This window comes from Streptopelia decaocto (assembly GCF_964273445.1).
Source record: "Streptopelia decaocto genome assembly, chromosome: Z".
In the NCBI taxonomy this organism is placed as follows: Eukaryota; Metazoa; Chordata; class Aves; order Columbiformes; family Columbidae; genus Streptopelia; species Streptopelia decaocto.
The window spans coordinates 46360192-46383685 of record NC_138657.1 but is presented as its reverse complement, the minus strand read 5'-3'; the positions used below and the strand labels follow the sequence as shown (position 1 = coordinate 46383685).

At 37.0% G+C, this 23494-nt stretch overlaps 1 protein-coding gene across 11 annotated transcripts in view; it reads right to left on the bottom strand.

Moving 5' to 3' along the window:
* The window catches only part of APC (APC regulator of WNT signaling pathway), a 108729-nt gene that overhangs the window by 53532 nt on the left and 31703 nt on the right, over positions 1 to 23494 (bottom strand). For 7 of the 11 annotated variants that reach the window (XM_082074395.1, XM_082074400.1, XM_082074402.1 and 4 more), the window contains 3 exons: positions 21582 to 21734; positions 4299 to 4383; positions 3156 to 3357 (listed from right to left, as the gene is read on the bottom strand). In XM_082074395.1, coding sequence (XP_081930521.1) covers positions 3156 to 3357; positions 4299 to 4383; positions 21582 to 21716 — 422 coding nt within the window. In that variant the 5' untranslated portion in view covers positions 21717 to 21734. The remainder of the gene's footprint in view (positions 1 to 3155; positions 3358 to 4298; positions 4384 to 21581; positions 21735 to 23494) is intronic. The other 4 variants (XM_082074392.1, XM_082074399.1, XM_082074401.1 and 1 more) reach the window with 1 other exon arrangement.

Sequence of the window (23494 nt, the reverse complement as noted above, 5' to 3'; positions counted from 1 at the left end):
GCAAAAACATAATTAATGCAATCCTTATAGAAAGTATTTTTACTGTATGAGGATTTGCAAATGTAAAAGGACTAATTCTGCATCTGGATGTCAAAGAACTGGTAGCAGAAGCCAGAGGGATTACTTTTGGCTAAGTGAACATGTGACTAAGATTCTCTTGTGAAATGTAGGGTTATTCAGTTTATGAGACACTGTGCCATTCTATCTGTTTTGACATGCACAGTTGATGCTAGAAGCAAGAAGAGAACGTAGGAGCCATCAGTGCTCCATAAACAACATAATGTATGACCTGAGGGCAACTCCTTTAATGTAATAGTGTCATTTTTGCTTACAAGTAATGCTTTATTTGAGATTACTAGTTTTGTATCACTGCTTCATGAGAATTCAGGTTTTAACAATATCTTAAGGTCTCTCAGCAGAAGCCTTGAAGAGTTGGGACAACTGTAGCAGGTTGCACTTCTATTTCCTTGAAAATAAGCAGCAAGTCTCTGTAGATGTGTCTGATAAGCTGCTCCCCACTCTTAACATGACTATCAGACACTATAGCAACCAGAAGTATAGCTCCTTCTCAGCCTTCTGGAACTTCTTGAGGTTAGGAGGGCATTTAAGGTAGCAGAAGTGTTACTGATTATGGAAAAAAAAGTGATGGAATAACTGAGCTGGGTCTTTCCACCTTTTTATACCCTAAAATTTATATCAGGACTTTCACAGTATCAGAGAAAATTCTGTTGTCATACGCTGTCAAGTTCAGTGAGAATGCAACAGGGCAAAAGAAGCACACTTCTGGAACCTTATTTTTATGAGTTAACAAAAAGTTTACCATTTGAACTGCTTTTCTGAAGGGTGGTTAAAGACTTCTCTAATGTGGTACATTTTTGAAGCTCCCGACAATAGATTAAGCTGAATGAATGCAGAAAATTGGTTTATTCTTTTGGAAATATTTTCTGCATAATTATGTTATTCCCAGTTAAAAGGGAGAAGGGAAACAAACAGTATGCTACCCTACTTGCACTATGTGAATTACAAAGACAATTAATATTGTCACTTCATTTGGGACGTGATAAGATCTTGAAAATAAAACACTGCTGATAGATGCTGTAAAGACTTAGGTAAGTCACTTAGTCAAAGGGATGTAAGAGAGAGAAAATGCTCAAAATCAACATTAAGAAAATAAAACAAGGAGTGGTGTAAACCAGAAGGAATAAACACGGTATACAAACATTTTCAGAAACAACTTATGATAAGATTATAATCTTATTTCACAAAGGTGAGATTATTAAATTTACTAAATTGCAAAGGTAAACCAACACAAAAAGTGACCTGCAGTGTCCTCTGAGAAGTTTTGTTGTTGGTACAGTGTCTTACCACATACACCCAACAAATGACCAGAGAGAAAGCAGGAGATATTTTTAAAATAATATATTATAAATTGGTAACCTAAAAACATACACCTCCTACTTTTTCTTCTTTTTTTTTGGACTTTGAAATTAGAGAAGTAAGCAAATGAGAAACAAGCACACAAATATATGTTCATTCTGGTAAGTGAACCATCTGATTAATTTTCTTCCCCTCAGAAGATCACTTCTAGCTAAGCTTAAGTAATTTTTTCAATACAAATGACATTTCGCATTTTTTCTTGTTTCTAAGTTGTTTACACTAACAAACACTTAGTGAATTAGTGTATTAATAAACATCTCATTAATTTGCCAATACCCTACACATCCCCTGAAACAGCATGAAGATCACAGCAGTTTGGATCATCCATGATTTCACTAATAATAAAGCCGGATGTGATCAGGCCATGCCTATACAGACCGTCTTCACAGCACAAATCTCTACCCCATCAGCTGCAACAGTAACACTGCCTAAAGCTCATATGAAATAAAAATATCCTTATCCCCTTTTTCCAGCACTACTTGGAACAAATACACTGCCTACACTGTCGTTATCACTGAGAGCAACGTTCAAAGAACTTATCACCTTAGAATACAGGAGAGTTGGAAAGAATCACAGATCCTAAATCAGATTTGCTAATCACCATGAAGAACTTCAGCTGCTATAAATTAATACTCCTTGTTCCAAGTGACCTGGAGTTCACTTGAACCGTAACTGAAAGTCCTATCTGTACTGAAAGATTTTAGTATCGCATGCGGTAAAAACAGCACTGGAAGAATACAAACAAGTACTGTAGGAAAGGCCCTTTAGAGGAGAGGTTTCTGAAGGGTTGCCCACAAACCACTTATAACCCCCCATGTTTTATGTTTCGAAAGTGGGGTTTTTTGCTTGTTCATGACTACTAGACATAAAAATACTGTGTTGCTATTATTTTTGTTTTGCAGCCCCCAGCTTGACATCCTATTAAGTAGCTGTCAACAACCAGATCTTTATGAAACCTTGTCTGATAGGCAGGCCTCTGAAAACACCTGGGACTTTAGTCAGGTTCATTTTAAGACATAAAAATGTCTTCAGTGGAAACAGCTGCATGTCTCTTACTTTGCATTTCCTTTGCAAGTGATTGATAAAGTGCTACATATCTGTATTATGGTCTGAATGTGTGTGCTTCCTATTAAATGGACATCACTGCCTCCAAGAAAAGAAATCTCATTATTTTGTCAACACAAAACATCAGATGAGAACAACATATTGAAGACAGAATAAATAATTTTGTTTAGCTGACATTTTTGCTGAGACACCGGGATCACTAGGTAAATGTCTGATAACAGTAAATAACTAATCAACCAGTTACAGTAGTAACATTTGCAAAAAAGATAGAGACTGCACCATCACACTGTAAGGAGTTTCACCACTGAACAATAGTAGTGATGAGGTACAGAGGTGTCTGGGATGCTCTCCTCCCACTGTCTAAATATATTTCAGATGTTGACAATCTGCTGATCAAAGTAAAATAACCTTCAGCAACGAAGAGTAACAATGAAACGCACATACGATGAAGCAGTAGGAATTGTATGATGTGTTTTAAACTTGTTTACTGTGCATCTAAATATAATGCAGATTCCTGGCTTCCTCACCTGTCAAGATAAACATACCAGTGATCAAAGCCATATGCATTATAGCTAAATACTAGGTATGTCAGTAAACTTACATGTTAAAATTATAAGTCAATCTATACTGGATGAATAAACAAAGAAAATTACCTCTCTTTTTCTAGCTCTTCTAAATATCCAGTGCTTTCTCTGCTTCCATTCATAAATCCTCTTCGTGGAAACGATCCCATGGGAACAGGACTGCACTCTCCTGAACGGCTTGACACAGATCCTTCCCGGCTCCCATACGAACGCACGGACACCTTTGGCCTTAATTTCACTCCAGGGAAGTTGGTACTTTCCAGGTTCAGTTCTGGATAAGAAAAAGCAAACACTTTCAAAATTGACGTTCAGCAGCACAAATTTAAAGATAATTTCTACCTTAATTTCTTATTTCCCAAACAACTCCATGACTTTATGATGGAAACATTTTGCATTGGCACCACCGAAGAACACAATGTGAAACAAAATCAATCTTAATGGTACACTTGGGAGAACACTAGTAGTCTGAGCAGACAGCCAAACTGCAATCCTGACAATCAGAACAGCACCCCCACCTGAACCTGCCTGCCTCTTTCCCAGAGGACTTAAGAAATGGGTAAAGCTTTGCATAAACATGCTATGGATTGTTCTCGTGGCTCACTTCTTAATAGCTTCTTCCTCAGAGACCCTGCAGATGCTTCATCGTCACGTAAATGATGACAACTCTGTTCACCACACGGCCCATAAACATTCCCTATGACATTTCTGGTTCAGTGGCAGGGATAATGGATGTATACACGGAGTATAAGCGGTCTGGGCTTGCTTTGCACATCCCATACAATGGGATGGTGCACATTCCAACACATGCTCTAGGGAAGGGGGCATCAATTTGCAGCATGACAGATACAATTCCAGTAATATGACATGGAGGAGGCAGTGCATCCAAACAAGTTTAGAAAATTGGTGGAGCTAATCCATCATTAATTTAAACAAATGTATTTTTTCTGAAGAACTGAATGATATGCAAGTTATACCAAAAGGAATTCATATGAACCCCTAAAGTAATAGTAGCAAAAGCACAAAAGCAGCATAGGAACTTTTTTTTTTTTGAGAATGTGTCTTAAAATGTTTAGCAAAAATTACAGGCACCGAATCTATCCCTAATCAAAGTCAGCATTGGAAAGAACATGCAGCTGAGTTAAAAAAATTTATCTCAAAGAACAAACAACTGAGAAACAAATGAACCTACTTACAATATAATTATACATTTACCTTTAAGTCGTTCCAGTAAGTCTATTTGTCCAGAAGACACCATTGCTTCATCTTCAATACTTCCTTGTAGCTGTTTCAGCACCTCCTGTAAGAAATTAAGCTTAATTAAGAAATATTTACAACAATAAACTACAAGATAAATATATATTTTTCTGCCCTTAAGTGCACATTTATGTAACAGCTACTGAGATGCTGCTGTAAAGTATATTTCGTGTAATTAATGATCAAGTGTTATACCTTTAACTGCCATCAAATATAATCCACACTATTTCCCCAAAGAGTCATGATGTAAAGTATACCCCTCAATAACTCATTCTCTCTGATAGCCAAATCTATTGGCTTATTTAAAAGTTCTTAAAGTGAATAGCAGTTACTTCGAGTTTACAGATGAAGAAATGAAAGCACAGAGAAATTAGTTAGATTACTCCATTTGTGTACCTGAAGGTAACCTTGTAAAAATGAAACCTGGATATGTAACTAAGAGTAACAAAATTATCTTGAGTGTCACATTTTTAAAATCTCAAATATAGCAGAGCAGAAGTAATCCCCCAGATTTATCTTCTGCAATGCCCTAGCACCAATGTAAACCAGCAAGAATAGTCACAGTATTCCTACTACTGCTACCCCTACCAATGCTACAACCACCACACCTATAAGGAAAAGACTTAAGATTCCTTCATGGTGTAATATTATTTGGCTAATTACTACTACTACTACCACCACACCTTCAAGAAAGATATTTAGGACTCCTTCTTGCAGCTGAAGCTTTAAAGCCAAGAACATTGCTGTGTGCTACTGAAACTATGTATTATAAAATTATACAGCTGAAGGAATATACTTCTAATGCACAAAAAGATTTATAATAAACAATGACTGCTATACTAAAAGGGTCTTGTAGGCCCCCACGTCCGTAATGCTTAGTGGCCTAAATTCTGAGAGAAAACCAAATGCAAGTTAGGGAATGCCTCTTCTATATCATAATAGCAGATACATCAATAGCAAAAATAAATTGAAAAGACTGGCCACAAAGCTAAAAGCCCTTACAGGAATTTAAAATACAATTTTTCATACTGTGCCATAGAAAGTATTTTTAGAAACAGCAATAGTCAAGAAATTAAAACAATTCTGAATAATGAAACATACTTCATACTTTTCATAGGTAGACTCTACAATCAGAATTGTACTTTCTGACCAGACTTGAAAATTAAGGAATTTTAAATGATTTAAAATATGTCCACATGACTATTTTGCTTTTTTAAGAGCCTAGCATACCATACTGTCAACATTAATGGTTCTTGCAACTTGCACAGGTAACCTTAAAATGCATTTTGCTCTTTTCAAATGAAAAAAAAACCCAGCATCTATAAGTAAAAATACTCTTCAAACAAACAAACTACTGAGCATTCCTGTATTCAAAATGGTGTTCCTTGTACAGAGACGGAGGAAAGAAAAAAAAAAGGGGGGGGGGGGCAGGGCAGGGCAGGGGAGGAAACAAAAGTATTTTGAGTAAAGAACTACAGAGGGTTCTGGAGAAATAATCTGCAAACACTAGACTAAGAGCACACGGTAGCAGCACAATCGTTGCTGCCACCAACCATGTAATGAGATGCCAGTACTGTAGGAAGAGTAATACTGGAGTACTGACACACTAATTATGTTTATACTGTTTTGTGGAAATAATCTTGCCAGTGAACTTGAGGCCAAATTTCCCAGTTCACATGTTGTCTGACTGGAGTTGAGGTGCATGTCCGCATTTACATTTTAGTTTGGATCAGCCTGATGCCAGACTCCCACCTGCCCAACCAACTGCACTTGTTTCACGTTGCAGGGTGACTGCGAAGTGTGAACTGAATTCTATTCCAAGCAAACCAAGCCAGCAGTTACACTCAAGACTGTTAATGGGCATTCACACCACAGGACCTGGCTGGAGCTAGTCCAAAAAGAAAATCCCCTGCAACATATATAGTATGCACATTGAGTCCTTCACATAATGCATCACAGATCTGCTCTTACTGCACTAGCTGATAATGCTGGCACAGCCTTCAGGATCACGTCTGGTGTGATAAAACCACTGTTTTCAGAAACACATCTCTACTGAGCTTTTGCTTTTAAGTACATCCAAGGGCATCTTCCTTAGCCATATGGCTCAGCCATCTCTATACATAACATCTGCCTTGTCAGCAAAGTTAGACAAACAAGTAAGCTGGTGTTTTTCAAAGGAGGACTCCTACATTATCTAACATAAAGGCAGATAACATTTGCAGACATCAGTCTTAGTTTAAAAGCCTAAAAGGGCAATGTGGATATGTGGAGTGGTCCTGGGAGTTTTACAGGCTTCTTCAAGACCTGTCAACTCAGTTAAAATTAGCAATAACTAATGAATCCCTTTCCTCTGAGAACAGCGCCTTGGTGCAAGGAAAAAACCCAACCTGAAATTCCAATGCCTCCTCCTGTTCCCTTCTCAGAAGCCCATTTCTCACCTCTCTGCGTGGCAGTTCTGCTATTTCAGAAATGGTAACTTCAGAATACTTTCCTACATAACAAGTCTTCCTGCTTCAGAAGCCAACATGAACAGTTAAATGGAAATACTATCACCTTTTCCTGTGCTACTAAATTACACTGGCAGATAGGGACTGTGCTTTCTGAATATTGGCAACAGTGGAAACACTAGCATACGGGATCATATTTCACAATTTTCTCTGCTACAATTCATTAACTTAAGTTGTAACTTCCAGATTTTAAATTATTCCCTTTTCTTCAACATCACATGCATTTTTTTTTTCCAAGCTAGCAGGTAAAGCATTCTTTTCTATTTTTCCTCACTTCTTTTCTATAATATCATTGCTAAGGTAACAACGCTATTATGGATGCTATGACATCAGTTTCAAACTCAATCACGGCACACTTTGAAATCTAAGCTGACGAAGCAGACAAAGGTTAGAGAGGCAGATGCAGCCTCGGGGTCAAGTACTGGTAGAAAACGAGGCAGTGTGCCAAAATGCCAAACTGGGGGATTTACGGTTTTATTTGAATAAAGGAACAGAAAAGTCTTCTGCAATAACCCATTTGGAGAAACACAAGTTATCTGTTACTGTGATAATGCACATTTTTGTTTATTCACTTATTATAACTCCAGGACTCAACACTAATGCTGCTTATGTAGAGTTCTCCCATTTTTTCCCCCTGTCCTGGTTTTGTTAAAAACAAGACCAGTTCTCTTTTAGTGATTTTTCTTTCAGCTAAGTTCTTCTAGGTGGCTGCACTTCTCTGAGTTTTAGCCTGCATATTTTTTCCTCGGATGCTGTACTCGGTTGCTGATAAGAGACCACCAGAATGCTGAAGAAGCTTGTGTTTAGATTTATTACTATGGTAGCCAAGAAAGACTGATAAGTTTCCCCACGTTCCATTGTGAGAGGGGCGTGTTTGAGGAGGGGTGCATGGAACAGGTGACTAGAACTGACCAGTGGAAGTATTCCATCCCATAATCATCATACCCCCTATACAAGAGGGTGATCATGAGGGTCAAGCTCTTCAACCATGGCCGGCATCTAGAGAGGACCCTGCCTGTCTGCCTGTGACCTACAGGCCTCAGGCCCCGCATCCTGCAACCAGTTTCCGGTTTGCTGTGAAGTCCCACCCATGACTTCCGGGGGCCTGAGCTGCACCTGCTGGAGCCGCCAGCTCCGCACACCCAGCTCTGCTGCTGGAGTGACGCCAGCTCCACATCGAGCACTGCAGATTTGTTTTGTATAGTTTGTATATATTCTCTATTTATTAGTAGCAATAGTAAACCCTTTAAAACTCTCCAACTAATTCTAAGTCTTTCTTCCTTTCCCCTTATCTTTCTTATCATCTTTCTGATCTAAAGGAAGGGGTGGCGAGAGGTAAAGGGGATAACAGGGAGCATCTGCCACGGTTTATTGCCGCCTTGGCCTTAAACCTTGACACCCCCCAAGATTAATACAGTGCTTTGAAACAGTACTTTTCCACAATAATTTTATATTACTTTTGATATCATGTCTGCTAAATAGCATAAAATTTCTCCACAACTAAACCTGAATCAACTTAAATAAATTTAAATTTATATTCTGTTTAGTTACGCAAGTCTGAATAAATGTATTAGTAGTGGTTTATAGCATTATTCTACGCAAATTCTTTGCTTAGTGACTTACTGATAAAGCACATAAACATAAATGTACCTATACGGAAGGCTGTAAAACTTCTTTTCTGTTCTTTTAAAAAATGTAAGTCAAATTATTTTAATGGTCACTTAAATATAACCTAGTTCATCTTGTCCTGCAGAAGAAGTACAAATTAATGCTTTTGGAAAATGATAAGTCCCTATGACTCATCATAATTTTAAAAGGTTTCTGTCTTCACAGTCTTTGGACTGTGAAGTACAGAAACAATGCCACTTGTTTTTGTTTGTTTGTACTCTGTGAATACAGTCCTGACCTTATAACTACTTCACAAACAAATAAAACAGATCAGACCCATCAGCAGCTAACTGGAAAAGTACTGAGAAGAAAAGCACCTTAACTAACAGTACATGCACCCAGTTAAGTGGTAATGGTTGTCAATAAAATTGCTTAAGGGCTGTGAATTTGATCAAGCTGTTAATAAAGAACAAAACTGTAGGGGAACAACACTAACAATGCCAGATTTCAACTCCCCGTGAGTTAAGATCTAAAAGTACACTCAATTTTTAGGACTACAGGTATAAATATTAATATTTAGAAATATTTCAATATATAGTATCTGTACAAAGACATTCTGGTTTAGCCATATACCTCTCCTTTGGCAGGAAGGCACACTCATGACAATTCAAACAAATCAGATACATTTGGTTTTCTGTAAACACTACGTGCTCAAGATCCACCCCCTGCCCCAAAATGGAAAGAGCTTTATCACTAATATTCACTTTTCAAAGAGTTTTGTGTATTCAGCAAATGTCAGAACATGTGAAAATCATCACAAAAATTAAATACATTAAATTGCTGGAAGCAATACACCAGGCCAGTATCACCTGGAACAGTAAGCAAACAAAAGGTTTTGAAATTTTCTGGACCTTTTAAAGGTAAGCTGAGTCTACACTTAAAAAGACTTCCAACAAATGCTATTCTATCCATCAATTTTAGTAAGACACTTCATACCTGTTCATACTTTTAAGCTAATAACTATACTTGCGCCTGTATAAAGAGGCATTTCTGTCATCTACATATATATATATATACACAGACTTCACTATGTATTTCCTTTTATGTTTGTAAACAAAACCCAAATTGAAATATCCTTCAGTTTAGGTTTTTTAGGTTACACTTCCCTTGGTTACCAGTACATTTACAGCATTTGAGTATAAAAATAGTGTAATTGCACAAATATAGAAGGTGTTTACTATTTCAGACAGCAATTGAACATCTAAGCACCACACCGGTTGGCAATAATGCACACTGAATGACTCAGAACTATTATTTTTAACCAAATCAACAGTATTTTTGAATGAGAATATTCCTGACATAATTTGTGCTCATGTTTTTAAATCAATATTCTGAAAACTTAATATACACTCTGAACTGGAAGTGATTTCTGAAGTTCAACCTGGTGTTGGACATTGTTTCAATTACTATTGGTTTAAAAGGGCAGGAAAACAGTAACATACTAAAAGCACATCCATCACTGAACAAAACCACTACATATCAAAACAGCGGGGCAGACAGACACCAGAATACTATTTTCTATACATTTATAAGCAGCATAAACTTAAGTTCAAGGTCCTACATGACCCCTTAAAACCATATGAACTCGGCTTAATACTGCCACACGCAAGACGGCACTCACAGGGAACAAGTGAGAGCTACGGAAAAGGCCCTTTACTCGTATACATTTTTGCAAACTACACTGCTAGTTAATCAAGTTTGGTAGGAGCCCTTCTAATTGCCTGAAGCACCAAGCAAACACTCTGGTTGCTCAGCCCTATAACGAGGTCCAAATGATGACAGCAACGACGACAGCACTGCTGACCAAGGTGAAACACTGCAGCAACTCAACTTGCAACCTCGTAGAAAGTGTTTGTTATGTGAAATGATGTTGTTCATTTCAATTTCCAACAATGTCATTTTCTAAAAGAAAAATATACACTCCATGCCAGCATGGTCAAGAGCTGTCACCTGCTGTAACCACATACTGAAGTCTACTAAGTTGTTAGTGAAGCCCACTGTCAGATCAACTAACGTTATCTGATTTTATGCTCAGAAAGCATGCTGTCTGAAGTAATGTCAGCAACTATATATAACACCACCTAAATGCTAAAAAAAAAAATTCCAACCAATTTGGATAATGGTAGAATCTTTAGAATCACAAAGATAATGCTAAAATATTACTTCTTGTGAAATCATACCAACAAACTTAAGATGACGCAAATCAAACACAATATTGCTGCTCCTTATTTACTGCTTCAATACTCTGATATTTTATATGTCTGCATTTTGTAGCATGCTAAATGACTTTTATAACTACATTTTTGGTTCACATATAAAGAGTTATTTGGAAATGTCTAACTGCATTAGTTGTGCAGTCACCAAACAGAAGTAGGTCCCAGAATCCATAATTTGATTCAATTTGAAAAAAATCAGTTCACCTTACGGGAGTCTCTTCCACTCACACATTAGAATCTATCAAATGAATAAAACACACTAATGTTTTCAAAATTACTTTTATTTTCCACAGTATTTTCAGAGGATCTATCCATTGCACTATCCTTTGCATATTTACTGTAATACCAGTAGTCTTCTACCCCGTGTCACAATCCTTTACGTGCCTTGAGACTCACATAATCTCTTCCCTCCTGAAAGGCATGGGTGTGTGGGGCACCACAAAAACATTATGCATGTGTGAAATCCAGCTCAGAGTCAGGGAATTTTTTTGAGAAAGATGATGAAAGCTCCCCTTATGGGAAAAAAAAAAAAAAGGCAAAAAAGCAGCATGTAATATTTCCTATGCCAACCATGATCACAGTTTTCCCTTGAAAGAAGGGAAAGACTTAAGTTCAAGCACTAACACATGGGGAAAGGATCTATTCAAAATAAGTGGAAAACAACCATACACTGGAAAGAAGATACCAGGTGAATTCACACAGCACAAGCTACAGGAGCTCAAAATTTAGCACCTATTCCATAAAGATTTGTACAGGCAAAGAATATTACTGCTGAATCAATGCCTTTTCACCCTGTCTGTTCATCAAACAATGCATGTGTTGAAAAACACTGGAAAAAAATACTATTTCCATGAGTCAAAAGTAAAATTTTTAGAAATTTAGCCTTAAATGAGGCATTGTTTATATCAATGGAAGACTGCTAGGCAGCAAAAAGATAGTAGCCAGTATGCTGCTGACTTCTCCACAAGAATTCTCCAAATTAACAATCTTTCTGTCTAAGGCTATATACACAGCTCATTTCACTCTCATATTAGACTAGCCAGCTATTATCATGCACAGCAAAGACTGTTCTTGTAGGCACTTCAATAAAACAAACATGAAGACTTGTCTAGTATGGCTACTCAAAGAACAAAACGAGGTGCCACGACATTCTGTCCATTTTTATCACAGCTGTTTCACAGAATGGGATGAATACAAAGCTAAAATAGGCTTTCACCATGAGCAGGCATACATGCGTATCTGCTGCGCAAATGCCTATACGGCCAAACATTTGGAAGAGGACCTGACATTCAAAGTGTCAGATCCTATGCTATTATATTTTAAAACATCTCCCTTATTAAGTAGCTATAATGTGAAATTTCTACATCTAGATGATTCACTACAGTGCACAAAGCCAACTTGTAGCAAATTTTTTAAATCTGTATCATTTCAGCATACTAAACACAATTCAGTTACACTGAAAGCAAAATATACAGTATTATTGCATCAAAATATTTTGGTAAGCTGTACTGAAAGTAATTGGATTTTGAGCACTGTCTGCCTGGGATGCCACAGCGCTATGTGAGGTCTATATCCCACAATTCTCAATGGATTCTCTGCTACCAGGTGAGCTCTCTCCCAACAGTGTTTCTGATGGCGACTCTAGTCATGCAATTCCCATGATGTACGGAACCCCGACACAGCAAGACCACCGTTCATTCAAGGAGACACGGTTTGGCTAAGAAATCCAGCTGACAGAAAAGCATGGAGTTTTAGTCTAGTTTTAATACTGTAAACAATAAATAAATAAATAAATAAATAAATTTCCTGCAGTCTGCACTTCTTTCAAGAGAAATACCTAACCCTCTACAGATCATTACATACATGAAAATATGTGTTTAAAAACTTCATTTGCAGACGTAGATTAGAAAACAAGATTATTTTATACAACAGTATATTTTCAGCCTGTGAGCGTTGAGCATGCTAACTTTGGAAGATTTTTTTGTAGAATAACTGAAATGGTATCATAGGATGTACAAACCAGCTGACAAAATCAGGGTGGCATCACTTATCTTAATGCTGGCATTTCATTAATATTTGAATGCGCAAAGTCAAACAAAATGCATTTTAAGTCTTCTTTGGTGCTTTTTTTTTAATCTAAAGATTAAAACAAGATACAAACAAGAATTTAACAGAAATTAATTTATGCTTTTGATTCATTGATTCCCTGCCTTAGCTTTCTTGGTAAAAACAGGAAACTTATGACACAAACTTCTCATTTGCTACTGCAGCTTGAGTTGTTCTTCAAAACACTTCCAGTTCCTTCTAAATTTCTCTTTATTATCTGCTAGAATTTATGTTCCTACTTAGAGCTCCCCAAAAGCTGGGCCACAACAAAATTCAGTGAAGTATCAACAAATTCAAGACAAAGCCTCTACTGTCTGCCAGACAGAGCAGGTGTCACAACAAGCTTTAAAAAAAAAAATAATGAAGTTCAGAGAAACGCCAAAAAATCAGTCAGACAAAATGAAGTTGGCGCGTTAGAGCTGGCTGGAAGATGCAGGCAAACAATGCCGGGACAAGGACAGATTCAATACAGGCACCACTTTCTGAGGTACACTACTTGCATGGTAATGAGCAAATGAAAAGCAGGATAGAAGGTTCTCATCAGTTGGTTGACACATAGGCTAATTAAGGAGAGAAAATTTATGTTCAACTGCTGCGAGTAGCAAGCAAAAGGAGAAGTTTCTTTCACTGCCATCTGTATTCAGGTAAACCGGATTCTTCACCAAAAAGCTGAAAGCCAGGCATGCTCAGGCAGAACTAGGATGATGCAAAAAAAAAGAAGAAAAAAAAAAAAGGCCAGAACTGAAGGACACAGTGAAAACAGGTTACATGTCTGCAGCACTACAGTACTGACATCACAGGATGACCCTGACGCTTTGCAACTGCTTCATAAATTGTAAAGTAAATGTGGGATCACATTGGCAACTTACTGGGTCGGGGCAACCCCCAGTGTCAATACAGGCTGGGGGATGAAGGGGTCGAGAGTGGATGAAAAGCTGGACATGAGCTGGTGATGTGCGCTGGCAGCTCAGAAAGCAAACTGCATCCCGGGCTGCATCAAAAGAAGCGTGGCTAGCAAGTCAAGGGAGGTGATTCTGCCCCTCTGCTCTGGTGAGACCCCACCTAGAGTGCTGTGTTCAGCTCAGGAGCCCTCAGCACAAGACAGACAGGGACCTGTTGGACATAGGCCAGAGGAGGCCACAAAAGTTATCAGAGGGCTGGAACAGCTCTGCTGCGAGGACAGGCTGAGAGAGTTGGGGTTGTTCAGCCTGGAGAAGAGAAGGCTCTGGGGAGACTTTATTGCAGCCTTTCAGTCCTTAAAAAGAGCCTATAAGAAAGACAGGGACAGACTTTTTAGCAGAGCATGTTACAATGGGATAAGGTGTAATGGTTTTAAACTAAAGGAGGGGAGATTCAGGCTAGATCTGAGGAAGAAATTTTTTACAATGAGGTTGGTAAAACACTGGCTCAGGTTTGCCCAGAGAGATGGTAGATGCCCCATCCCTGGAAACATTCAAGACCAGGCTGGACAGGGCTCTGAGCAACCTGATCTGGTTGAAGATGTCCCTGCTCGTTGGAGAGGGGTTGGACTAGATGGGCTTTGAACATCTATTCTATGAAATTCTATGGAATTTTCTGGACCTTGATATAATAACCTAATAACTCTGGTTTCCTAAAAACCAACCAAACAACAACAACAACAAAAAACAGCAAAAACCCACGAACCAAATGAAAAATCCAAAACAAAAAACCAAAACCAAACCCAAAACCTACCACTTTTTAATGTGACAAAGTTATCCTAGTGCCACCTCACATAGAATTTTGAAAGTTAAATTAACACACATTGTAGTCCCAGTTGACATAAGAACAAATTCTCACCAAAAATACTTTCCTGAAATCATTATCTGAAGTGTTTTTCAGTAAGACAAAAACTATTGCACTGGGGACCATGCTATTTTTCAGGTGCGCACAGCTTTGTGATGAATCTGCTTAGAACTACAAATTAACACTTTCTGTTGAGCTCCCAAAGAAGACTGAAGAGCTTTTAAATGAAACAAAACACCAAACTATAAACCAGGATAGTCAGCAAACCTTTTAATTAAAATATTAACCATTTGAATTAAAAAAAAAAAACAAACTGCCTGAAGAGACACTTCAATTGCTGTTCTTGAGCCTCAGTACGACTCCCGCACTGCCTGCTGTGTCCTTGCAGGGAAGATGTGAGCTGCAGAGAGCTACCTGATCCACGACGTGACTCTCCATGGCTGGCCAGGCAGATGTCTCAGTTTCCTACTCTACCACCGGCTCTTTGCTGCTGTCCTTCAGCCATGGGCTCCGGGGCTGCTGGCGCCCCTTCCCCCACCTCTGAAGGCCCCTCTCCTTCACAATGCTTTGGAGGTCTAGAAGGGAGGGAAATTCCTCATCCTGCTTCTTAAAGGAGCATGACCCAGCTGGGGAAAAAGAGAACAGAACCAAGAGCAAATGCTGCTCTTCACACTTGGACAGACCAAAGGCCTCTCCATATTTACAGTATCTTAAAGACCTCTTTCTACATTGTTGCCATGCTAATTCAGAACCCCTCATTACATATATAAATTTAAGGCTGTTTTCTGTCATGATTGGTTTACACTTTGGAGCACTGGATTTTATTTGCCAAGTACTCAGTTCAGTCACTTGACACCTTAAGATTCTTCGGCAGCTCTTCACAATTCGTGTTAATTTTTATCACCCTGAAAATCAATTTTTTTCATCTAATTTTTTTTTTTCCAGGTAACTTATGAATATGTTGAAATGTTCTCTGCATAGTATGGAAATATCCCTATGCTTCATATGAGCAATTACTGGGAAGATATCGCAACACTCATTTTGATTCATGAAGCAACTATAATACATTCTATCTGACTTGACCTCTTAACAGAAATAGCATACCATATAACTCAGATCACTTGGAAATTAGATTTCCAGTGACAATTATGGAAACTGCACTAATACTCTAATGTGTAACAGGATGCACACCAAAATTCCTATCATACTAAATTCAAGATTCAGATATAATCATCCCAAGTTATACCACAGTTTGCTTACTATGTGTAGCCTATTCACCAGAAGCAATTCCAGATCAAACATATCTATTTTAACATAAACATTTATTTTCTGTGTACTGAATGCTTTGCTTTCATAGCTTAACATAATCTTTAAATTATTTATTTCTGTATGCCCTGGTGGAACATTTTACTCTGTGCGATGTCAACTAAAAATCTTTTCTCCAAAGATAAAAGGAAAAAGTCAAAAGGCAAGATGAAGCTAGAAACACTCTCCCTTTGGAAAGAGATGGGAAAGTCCTGTTATGTGACACAGTAAATATCCCCAACAAAATGTGTGATTTCTGGTGCCTTATTATAAAAACTGTTGTCAGATCTCTGAAGATGGGATGACAAACATTGGTAATCACTGAATGTATTTATTGACCATCTCCTTGAGGAACCTCACATACAGATACATACTCACTACATACGTATGCAGCATATAACAAAACTGTTAAACTGTAAGTATCAGAGGTCTCTGTGAACATGTTGGCTTCAAATCCTAATTTGCAAACACATGGATTACAATGAAACATTGAACTAAAAATTCTTGTGCCAGTAACAACAGTATCTCCTAGCACCTTCTGTGCTAGGATAAGGATCATTAAACACAGACAATCAGCAACAGCTGATCACAATAAAGTACATTTCCACAGTAAAACATAAATAAATGGTGGCTAAGCAGATTGTGTGACCATAAAAAAGGGTTTGGTGAGTTAAAATGTGATAATCTGCTTATCTAATCAAGGAGATACCTGATAAAAGCAGTCACACATTCCAAAAGAGAGAATCCTCCAGTGGCCATTTTAAAGCAAACGTTAAAATTTAGGCAATGGGGATAAAGAATTCTAATAGTATCTGAAATCTTTTGTCACTACAAGTGTAAACTTCTAAAAAATTTATGTGATTCAGCCACTGGTAATCCTAATGTAAATTATAAACACTATTTTTTTTTAAACTCTTATGACTAATAGATCATAAAACGCTACTTCCATACAAGGTTGACAAAGAGTTCACGTCCAAAAGTGTAACAGAGTGTCAAAACACCGCAAACCAGTTAGTTCCTGGAACTTTCTGAACATCCGTCTTCTGATTTTATAAACAAATGGATGCTAACAAACTTCAAGCTGGAAGCAGTACATTTTTCAGATTCCCCCTCTTTAATGAAACTAAAAAGGTACTGTAACTGTTAAGTTGCTAACTTGCTAGTCAGTCTGCTATTCCAGTTAAGTATTTGTATATTCATCCCTTTAAACAGTCATAATAACATATTATAGGAAGTTATACTGGCAGATAAAATGCAACAATCATATTTAATTATAAAATTACACAGTTCTAGTAAGATGTAAGTTTTCTCATTCTCACAAAATCATCATAACAGAAACAAGATGAAAAACAGGCACCATGCATCTTCTTTAGCACACTTTAACTCTGCTAATTTGAGTATTAATCAACCTCATACAGTATACACAACACTGCAATAAATCTGGGTTATTATATTCTATAGGCTAAAATATATTTTGCAACAACAAAAAATTATGTTAGCTTACTATTATACAAACACATTCAAAATCAAATTCCTCAAAAATATCTTAGCACTTGCTTTTTATTTCATCATCCATTCCAATACAAAAAACAGCATCACAAGGTTTATCACCCTGCTATCTAATTAGCAGAAGAAACCCACGAACACCATCCAGTCTTTATCCAGTCTTTGGACCTACACTGGACACCACAGTAACTGGCTCTCTAGGACTTTGTCTTTTAAACTTGAATTCCTTCAAACAAAACAACATCTAAAAAAAACCCACAGAAAATTATTAGTACTAAAACCTTTATATGAGGACAATGATCTACAAAAAAAAAAAAAAAGCCTCCCCAAAACAAACCACTGTGAGCAACCCCCATGAATAAGTAGCTCATGATCTTCTGAGAACAAGAGCTGAACCATTGCCCTGTTGCTTAACAGCATCTATTTAGCTGGTTAGAACATTTGCAAAATACTTCAAGAAATCTGAATCAGTTCTGCACACAGCCTTCCTCCTCTATTATTGATATGTGTGATACAATACAGAAGACATTAAATAAGCTGGAAAATCATATGTAGAATTTTAAGTGTACTACATAAAGATGAAATGCAGAACATTTTGCCCTCAGCACATCACATATCATAAAGATGGCTTTCTTACACAAGGATAAGACACATTACACACTGACTGTAAAATCCAGACAGAGCATGGGTGTGACAATCAAGCATGACATTATTCTTTTGCCACTTCCTGACTACTTCGAGTTAAGATACATATACCTATTCCCCCCCAGATTTTATACAGGGAAAAATGCTGATATGAATTAGCTATGACATCAAAAAAAAATTTAAAAAAAAAAGCCATCCTTAATAGAAAAACAGTTGTCTTTTCCAAGAACCAGGTGCGACAGTCTTTGTTTGCAATCTCTGTCTCAAAATCTGAGGTCTTTTTCTGACAAAAAGTCTCCTGCATTTACATGCGCAAAGTACTATTGTTGACACTGGCCTGCACTTTTGTCTCTTCGTGAATTTTAACAGGTTTTGAAGTCAAATGAAACTATGTTCATTTCTTCTAAATTCATCCACAGTCTGTATTTTTGCAGTTACTATCTACATCTAGACAATGAAACTATTCTTCATTTATGGGCCAATATAATTATTTCACTGAGCATCAAAACGCATATTTGTTGATTTAGAGAGAACATTTTATGATATCAAACTGTTCTATTTCATCTGACAGCAAGTCAACAGCAACAACAGAATTCCCCATTTTAGTCATAATACGCTAAGGGTTTGCTTTTGTTTGAACAGTTAATCCCTACGACAACACTAATTAAAAAATAAAGTGGACACTGTTTTACTAATCATTTTGGCACCCCTGTTATCACATTAATCTTTGTTAATCCATCATATTGTTGGTTTTTGGTCAGCAAATGGGCAGTTTCACTTTTAAATATGAAATTTAGCTTTAAACATGAAGCATTCAGACATTGTTTTATGTAGGTCAGCAGTAGTTTATAATAAATACATACGCAAGATGAGCTCATGTTAAGCTTTTAATTCCAGTATGATTACCTTACATTTCTGAAATGGGGTGACTATAAAGATAAGGCACACTTACACAACATTTTAACACTACTACTTCCAAAACCAATTTATTTAAAGATTCAATGTAGTCTTCAAAATGCTCTTCCTAACTTTTGCAACTGAGTAAACAATATAAGGAAAAAAGAGGAGACACAAGTAAACACATTGACAACACAAAGAATCACTGTGAGATGTTTCTGCACTAGCCCATGGATAAAAATTCATGGTGCGAGAATAGTGATGTCTGCCATAGAACGACAGCCTTTTTCCCTCACTGCTGCTCCCCTTCTCCAACTAGTATTTGGGATTTTACTTGGTGGGAAGGGCTGCATCTTACATGTTCCCAAAGGATCATTTTTTCCAAAGCATTTAGAGTTTTAAGTGCTTATATGGTAGCCAAAGGGCTTTCAATCTCCACTGCTCTGGTTCTTCTAAATACTCTTCTTGCAATAATCCCTAATTATGGCACTGGAACCATACAAACCGTGCAGTCTCTTGTAGTGGAACAAAGCCCATACTTTCTCCAAAAAAGCATACTTTCTCCAAAAGCTTGCAAAACTAAAATTATCTCCCGACAAAACAGAATTCTGCAACGATCCCCATTAAACTTCACCCACAGACTCCAAGATCATTCCCACACCATCCTTCAGGTTCAAGTCAATAGTCAGTTTTGACCCTTTCCAAACACATCTGAAAAAAACAAGTGAAAGAAATAACCTCATGGTGCAGGAGCAAGCACTCCTGAGAAACACAGCTGATTTGGATTTCTGCATAGAATATGGATTTAAAAAAAAAAAAAAAAAAAATCAATCAAATTAATCTGAACAATCACCCTGCAACCTATCCCCCAAAATGAAAAGAAACATATTGGGTTTGGTATTTGAGTTAAAGTTTTTTTTAGGATAAATTCCTTAGATGTCGAATAGCATTTCAGGAGGAGGAAGAAAAAAGTGACATCTACTCTGAATATGCCCATAACCACTGCTCTGTGGAGTGCAATAGAGCTGCTTTCTGTTTGGTGGTCTGCCAGTTTTGAAGTAAGGACAGAAAACTGTTCCACATCACAAATTAATGCCCTGGAGACCAGCTTATACAGCTGGTTTGTCTCTAGGTCACTGGAAATTTAATTATCTGTACAAAAGCTAAGAGAAAAAACAACGACAACAATCACCACCAAAAAACAAACACACAACCAAAAAACTGTTATGTGGACTAAGAAGGAAACAAGACACGCTTTGCTCTTCCTTTTTTGAAGTATGAGGAAGATCATCTCTCCTGTTGTTCCCTCCCTTATTTTAGACTGCACTGACAGGGAGGGGAGTTACTAACAGATTTGTTTTAATATTATCTTAAGAAAAACAGTGTAAGTGACACAACTAGCTTTCAGATACACAACTGAGCAAACAATTTTATTTTTCCACAGCTGCTAAAGGCAACCACTTTTTCAAGCAGCTGCTGTAAAGGACTACAATTTCATTTTAATTTAGGTAGCAGACCCATTTTCAATTTTTACACTGCAATGCAAAGATTAAATGTATCTACAAAAATTGTGCTTTCAAGTGTTGGAACTAGTGACAGTGCTTCAGAACACTATCATTTTTTTTTATCCTTACAGTGAATATACAGGTCACAATCCACATGCTAGTAGAATAAAAGTTGAGTTCAAAGTATTTTTAATTGCTATATTCATCAGATTACCATATTAAAACAATAAAGATGAGTTATAAAGGAACAATAAGTGATACAAAGATTGGAAAGAAAAGAGATGGACATGCTTAATATTTAGAATATGCCTACCCAATACAGCAGCATGTGCAGAGATACCAACAATTTGAGTTATATTAACTGAGGTACCAAAAGCAGTGTGTTTTTCCTGGCTGTTAGCAAAAGCAGCAGCATTTGTCAACTTATGAAGAGCACTACATTAATGCAGCTATAATGCTTGCGAAATTCTGCCTTGTCTAGTGCAATGGATGACACAGATGCAGCTGTGTATGTATCTTCCTACTGATCAAAATCCACCTAAATTCCAGCTGAGGCTAGTGTTTCCTCTTGGAGAGGTGGCTCTGAAGGCCTACATCTAGCCACTAAACACCAGATGGACAAAGCAGTGTGAAATTATTAAGTATGAAACTAGTGTTTGGGAGAGGCTGAAGAACATGTGGTCTTATTTAAAATGAACTTTTCCTTTTGGGACATTAAATATTGTAACGGCAGTAAACCCCAAAACTTACCTTAAAATACAGAAAACCTCCACTCCCTCCCATGTTTTCGAGAGCTGAATAATACTTGCTTTGTCAAACTATGTCATCAGACTGTACTTTGTGCTGAGAAGTATAGCAGTACTAAAACAGTAGTGCTTATCAAGACACACCAGAAAAGGAGCTTTGAAAATAAAAAGCTGTTTCTAAAAAAACGTTTTGTAATATTTAAATTTTCAAATAAAATATTCACTAAGTAGATTCAATTGTTTTCCCTTACACAACTTGGAAAAGGAATTCTGTAGGAATCTAAAAGCACACAAAACTTGTCGAGCAACTATCAGTCCATGACACAAAAAGCAGTAAAACAAACATTGAGGTACGGAGGCACAGAGTCTGCAATACCTTCATATTAGATGCCTCGGTTTCCAGTTTTGTTAGGTGATTTGAGTTATCCTCTAGCTCTTGCCGAAGGTTGGAGTTCTCCATCTTTAAAGCCTCAACTTGCTTTAACAACTGATCATATGAAGCTGCGGCCATTCTGGGCTACCCTCAGCCCTAAAGAAAGAGAAAATATTAAGCATTTTAGGGAAAAAATCCAAATTTATCTAACCATAAAATTATCTCTTGCTTTCCCATTTACCACTCAACTTTCCAAACATTTAATTCATATCCATTAAACCAAACTATTAATGCCTAGAACTGATGCCAGTCAAAAGACTTTTTTCAGTGGGCTTCCATTTGATACATGTGATTAAGCAAACGAAAGCAGTTCATTAACAATTACGTTTGGTATTAGGGGAAGCCAGAATACATGAAAGAAAGCCATAGCATAATACAAAAGCATCATTACTACTCATATTTCAATTTTAACACTGAGAAACTACACAGGTAATAGATCACACTTAATCATTTTTGGATAGACAACAAGAACCACCTATCATATCTAAAAGATGTTGACTAACTACTTATTCTATGAAACAAAAGATAGTCACAGATGTTCAAAATTCTTAGGAACAGCATGCACTAGAGCAGATGTTGTATGAAATGCAAACAGTAAATACTGAGGAACTTTAACAGAAAAAAAAGCATCAAATGTAGCAGTAATCAAGTCTTATGTAAAAATACCCTCCAAGGTATAAAGATCAAACAAATACACTAAAAAAATTCCAACACAAGAAATGGTCATATTGCAAGGTAGAAGAAAAAAAAAAAAAAGATAAAAGGCTATTCTTGATATGAAGATATCCCATATTATTATGGGTAATACTGTAGCACAGCCCTAGAACACCATCACAATTATTCAGCCATTACAAAGGAGAAAGAAACAAATACTCCAATTTAAATTATAACATTCAATTTTTTTTTCCCACTTTCCAAACCAAAACCCACTGGAGTTTAGATAACAATGTTAATGAAGTTAACTAAGACATGGCTAAGCACCTCTGAAGCTCTTCATAGTTGAAGCTATCAATTTCTTATTTGTCAGCCATTTAACAAAATAAAAGGAAGCTTAGCACTTCATATACATGCAACTTAGCCTTCCAGTGTCATTGCAGGGATTTCCTAAAGTATGCAGCCTGTAACTCAAAGGAAAAAAAATACAAAAAGCTTACAGGACAACATTCCTTTGCATAGTTACAGCACTACTTTGGAAAACATGAAACAATTAAAAGGTCTTATTTAGCATTTTCTGTGTATTCTCTCACTAAGCCTTTGACTTCACTGCTTGTGTAACTCCTTATGTAATCAACTTTGCTCTTTCACACAATCTTAATTGAATTATCCAGCCTATTAAAAATAGGTTAAATTATTCAAAAAGGTTTTAGTTCCCCAATACAAGTTTTGAAAATTGTGCTCAACCTTTCTAAATTTAATTTCAATGAAACACAAGGAATAATACATATCATTGAAAACAGGAACAATAACAAGAGCTGTAGTGCATTTGCTTAGACTAGTTTATTTCCTTTTCAAGAAGCAAGTCTTAACACCCTAAACACCTGTCATCATCAAAGACAGGAGCAGGAAGAAGCCTTTCCCTTACAGAATTGTGATTTCCATGACGCTACCAATAAGCCAAAGAAAAAATATCCCTAACAAATTTCTTCAAAATTTGGTTATGCTTTATTGGACACCTCATTTTTACAGAAACGAAGGCAATCTGCAACATATACTCTATTCTGTGAATTCTGTGCTTTTACTATCAGGCTATTTAACCTAAACGGTGGAAAGTTCACAGAGTTGTAACAGAAAGAAAAAAAGAAGAGGGGGAAGACTGCTTCTGTTCCATTTCATATATGTTTTTATTTCTTATGTAA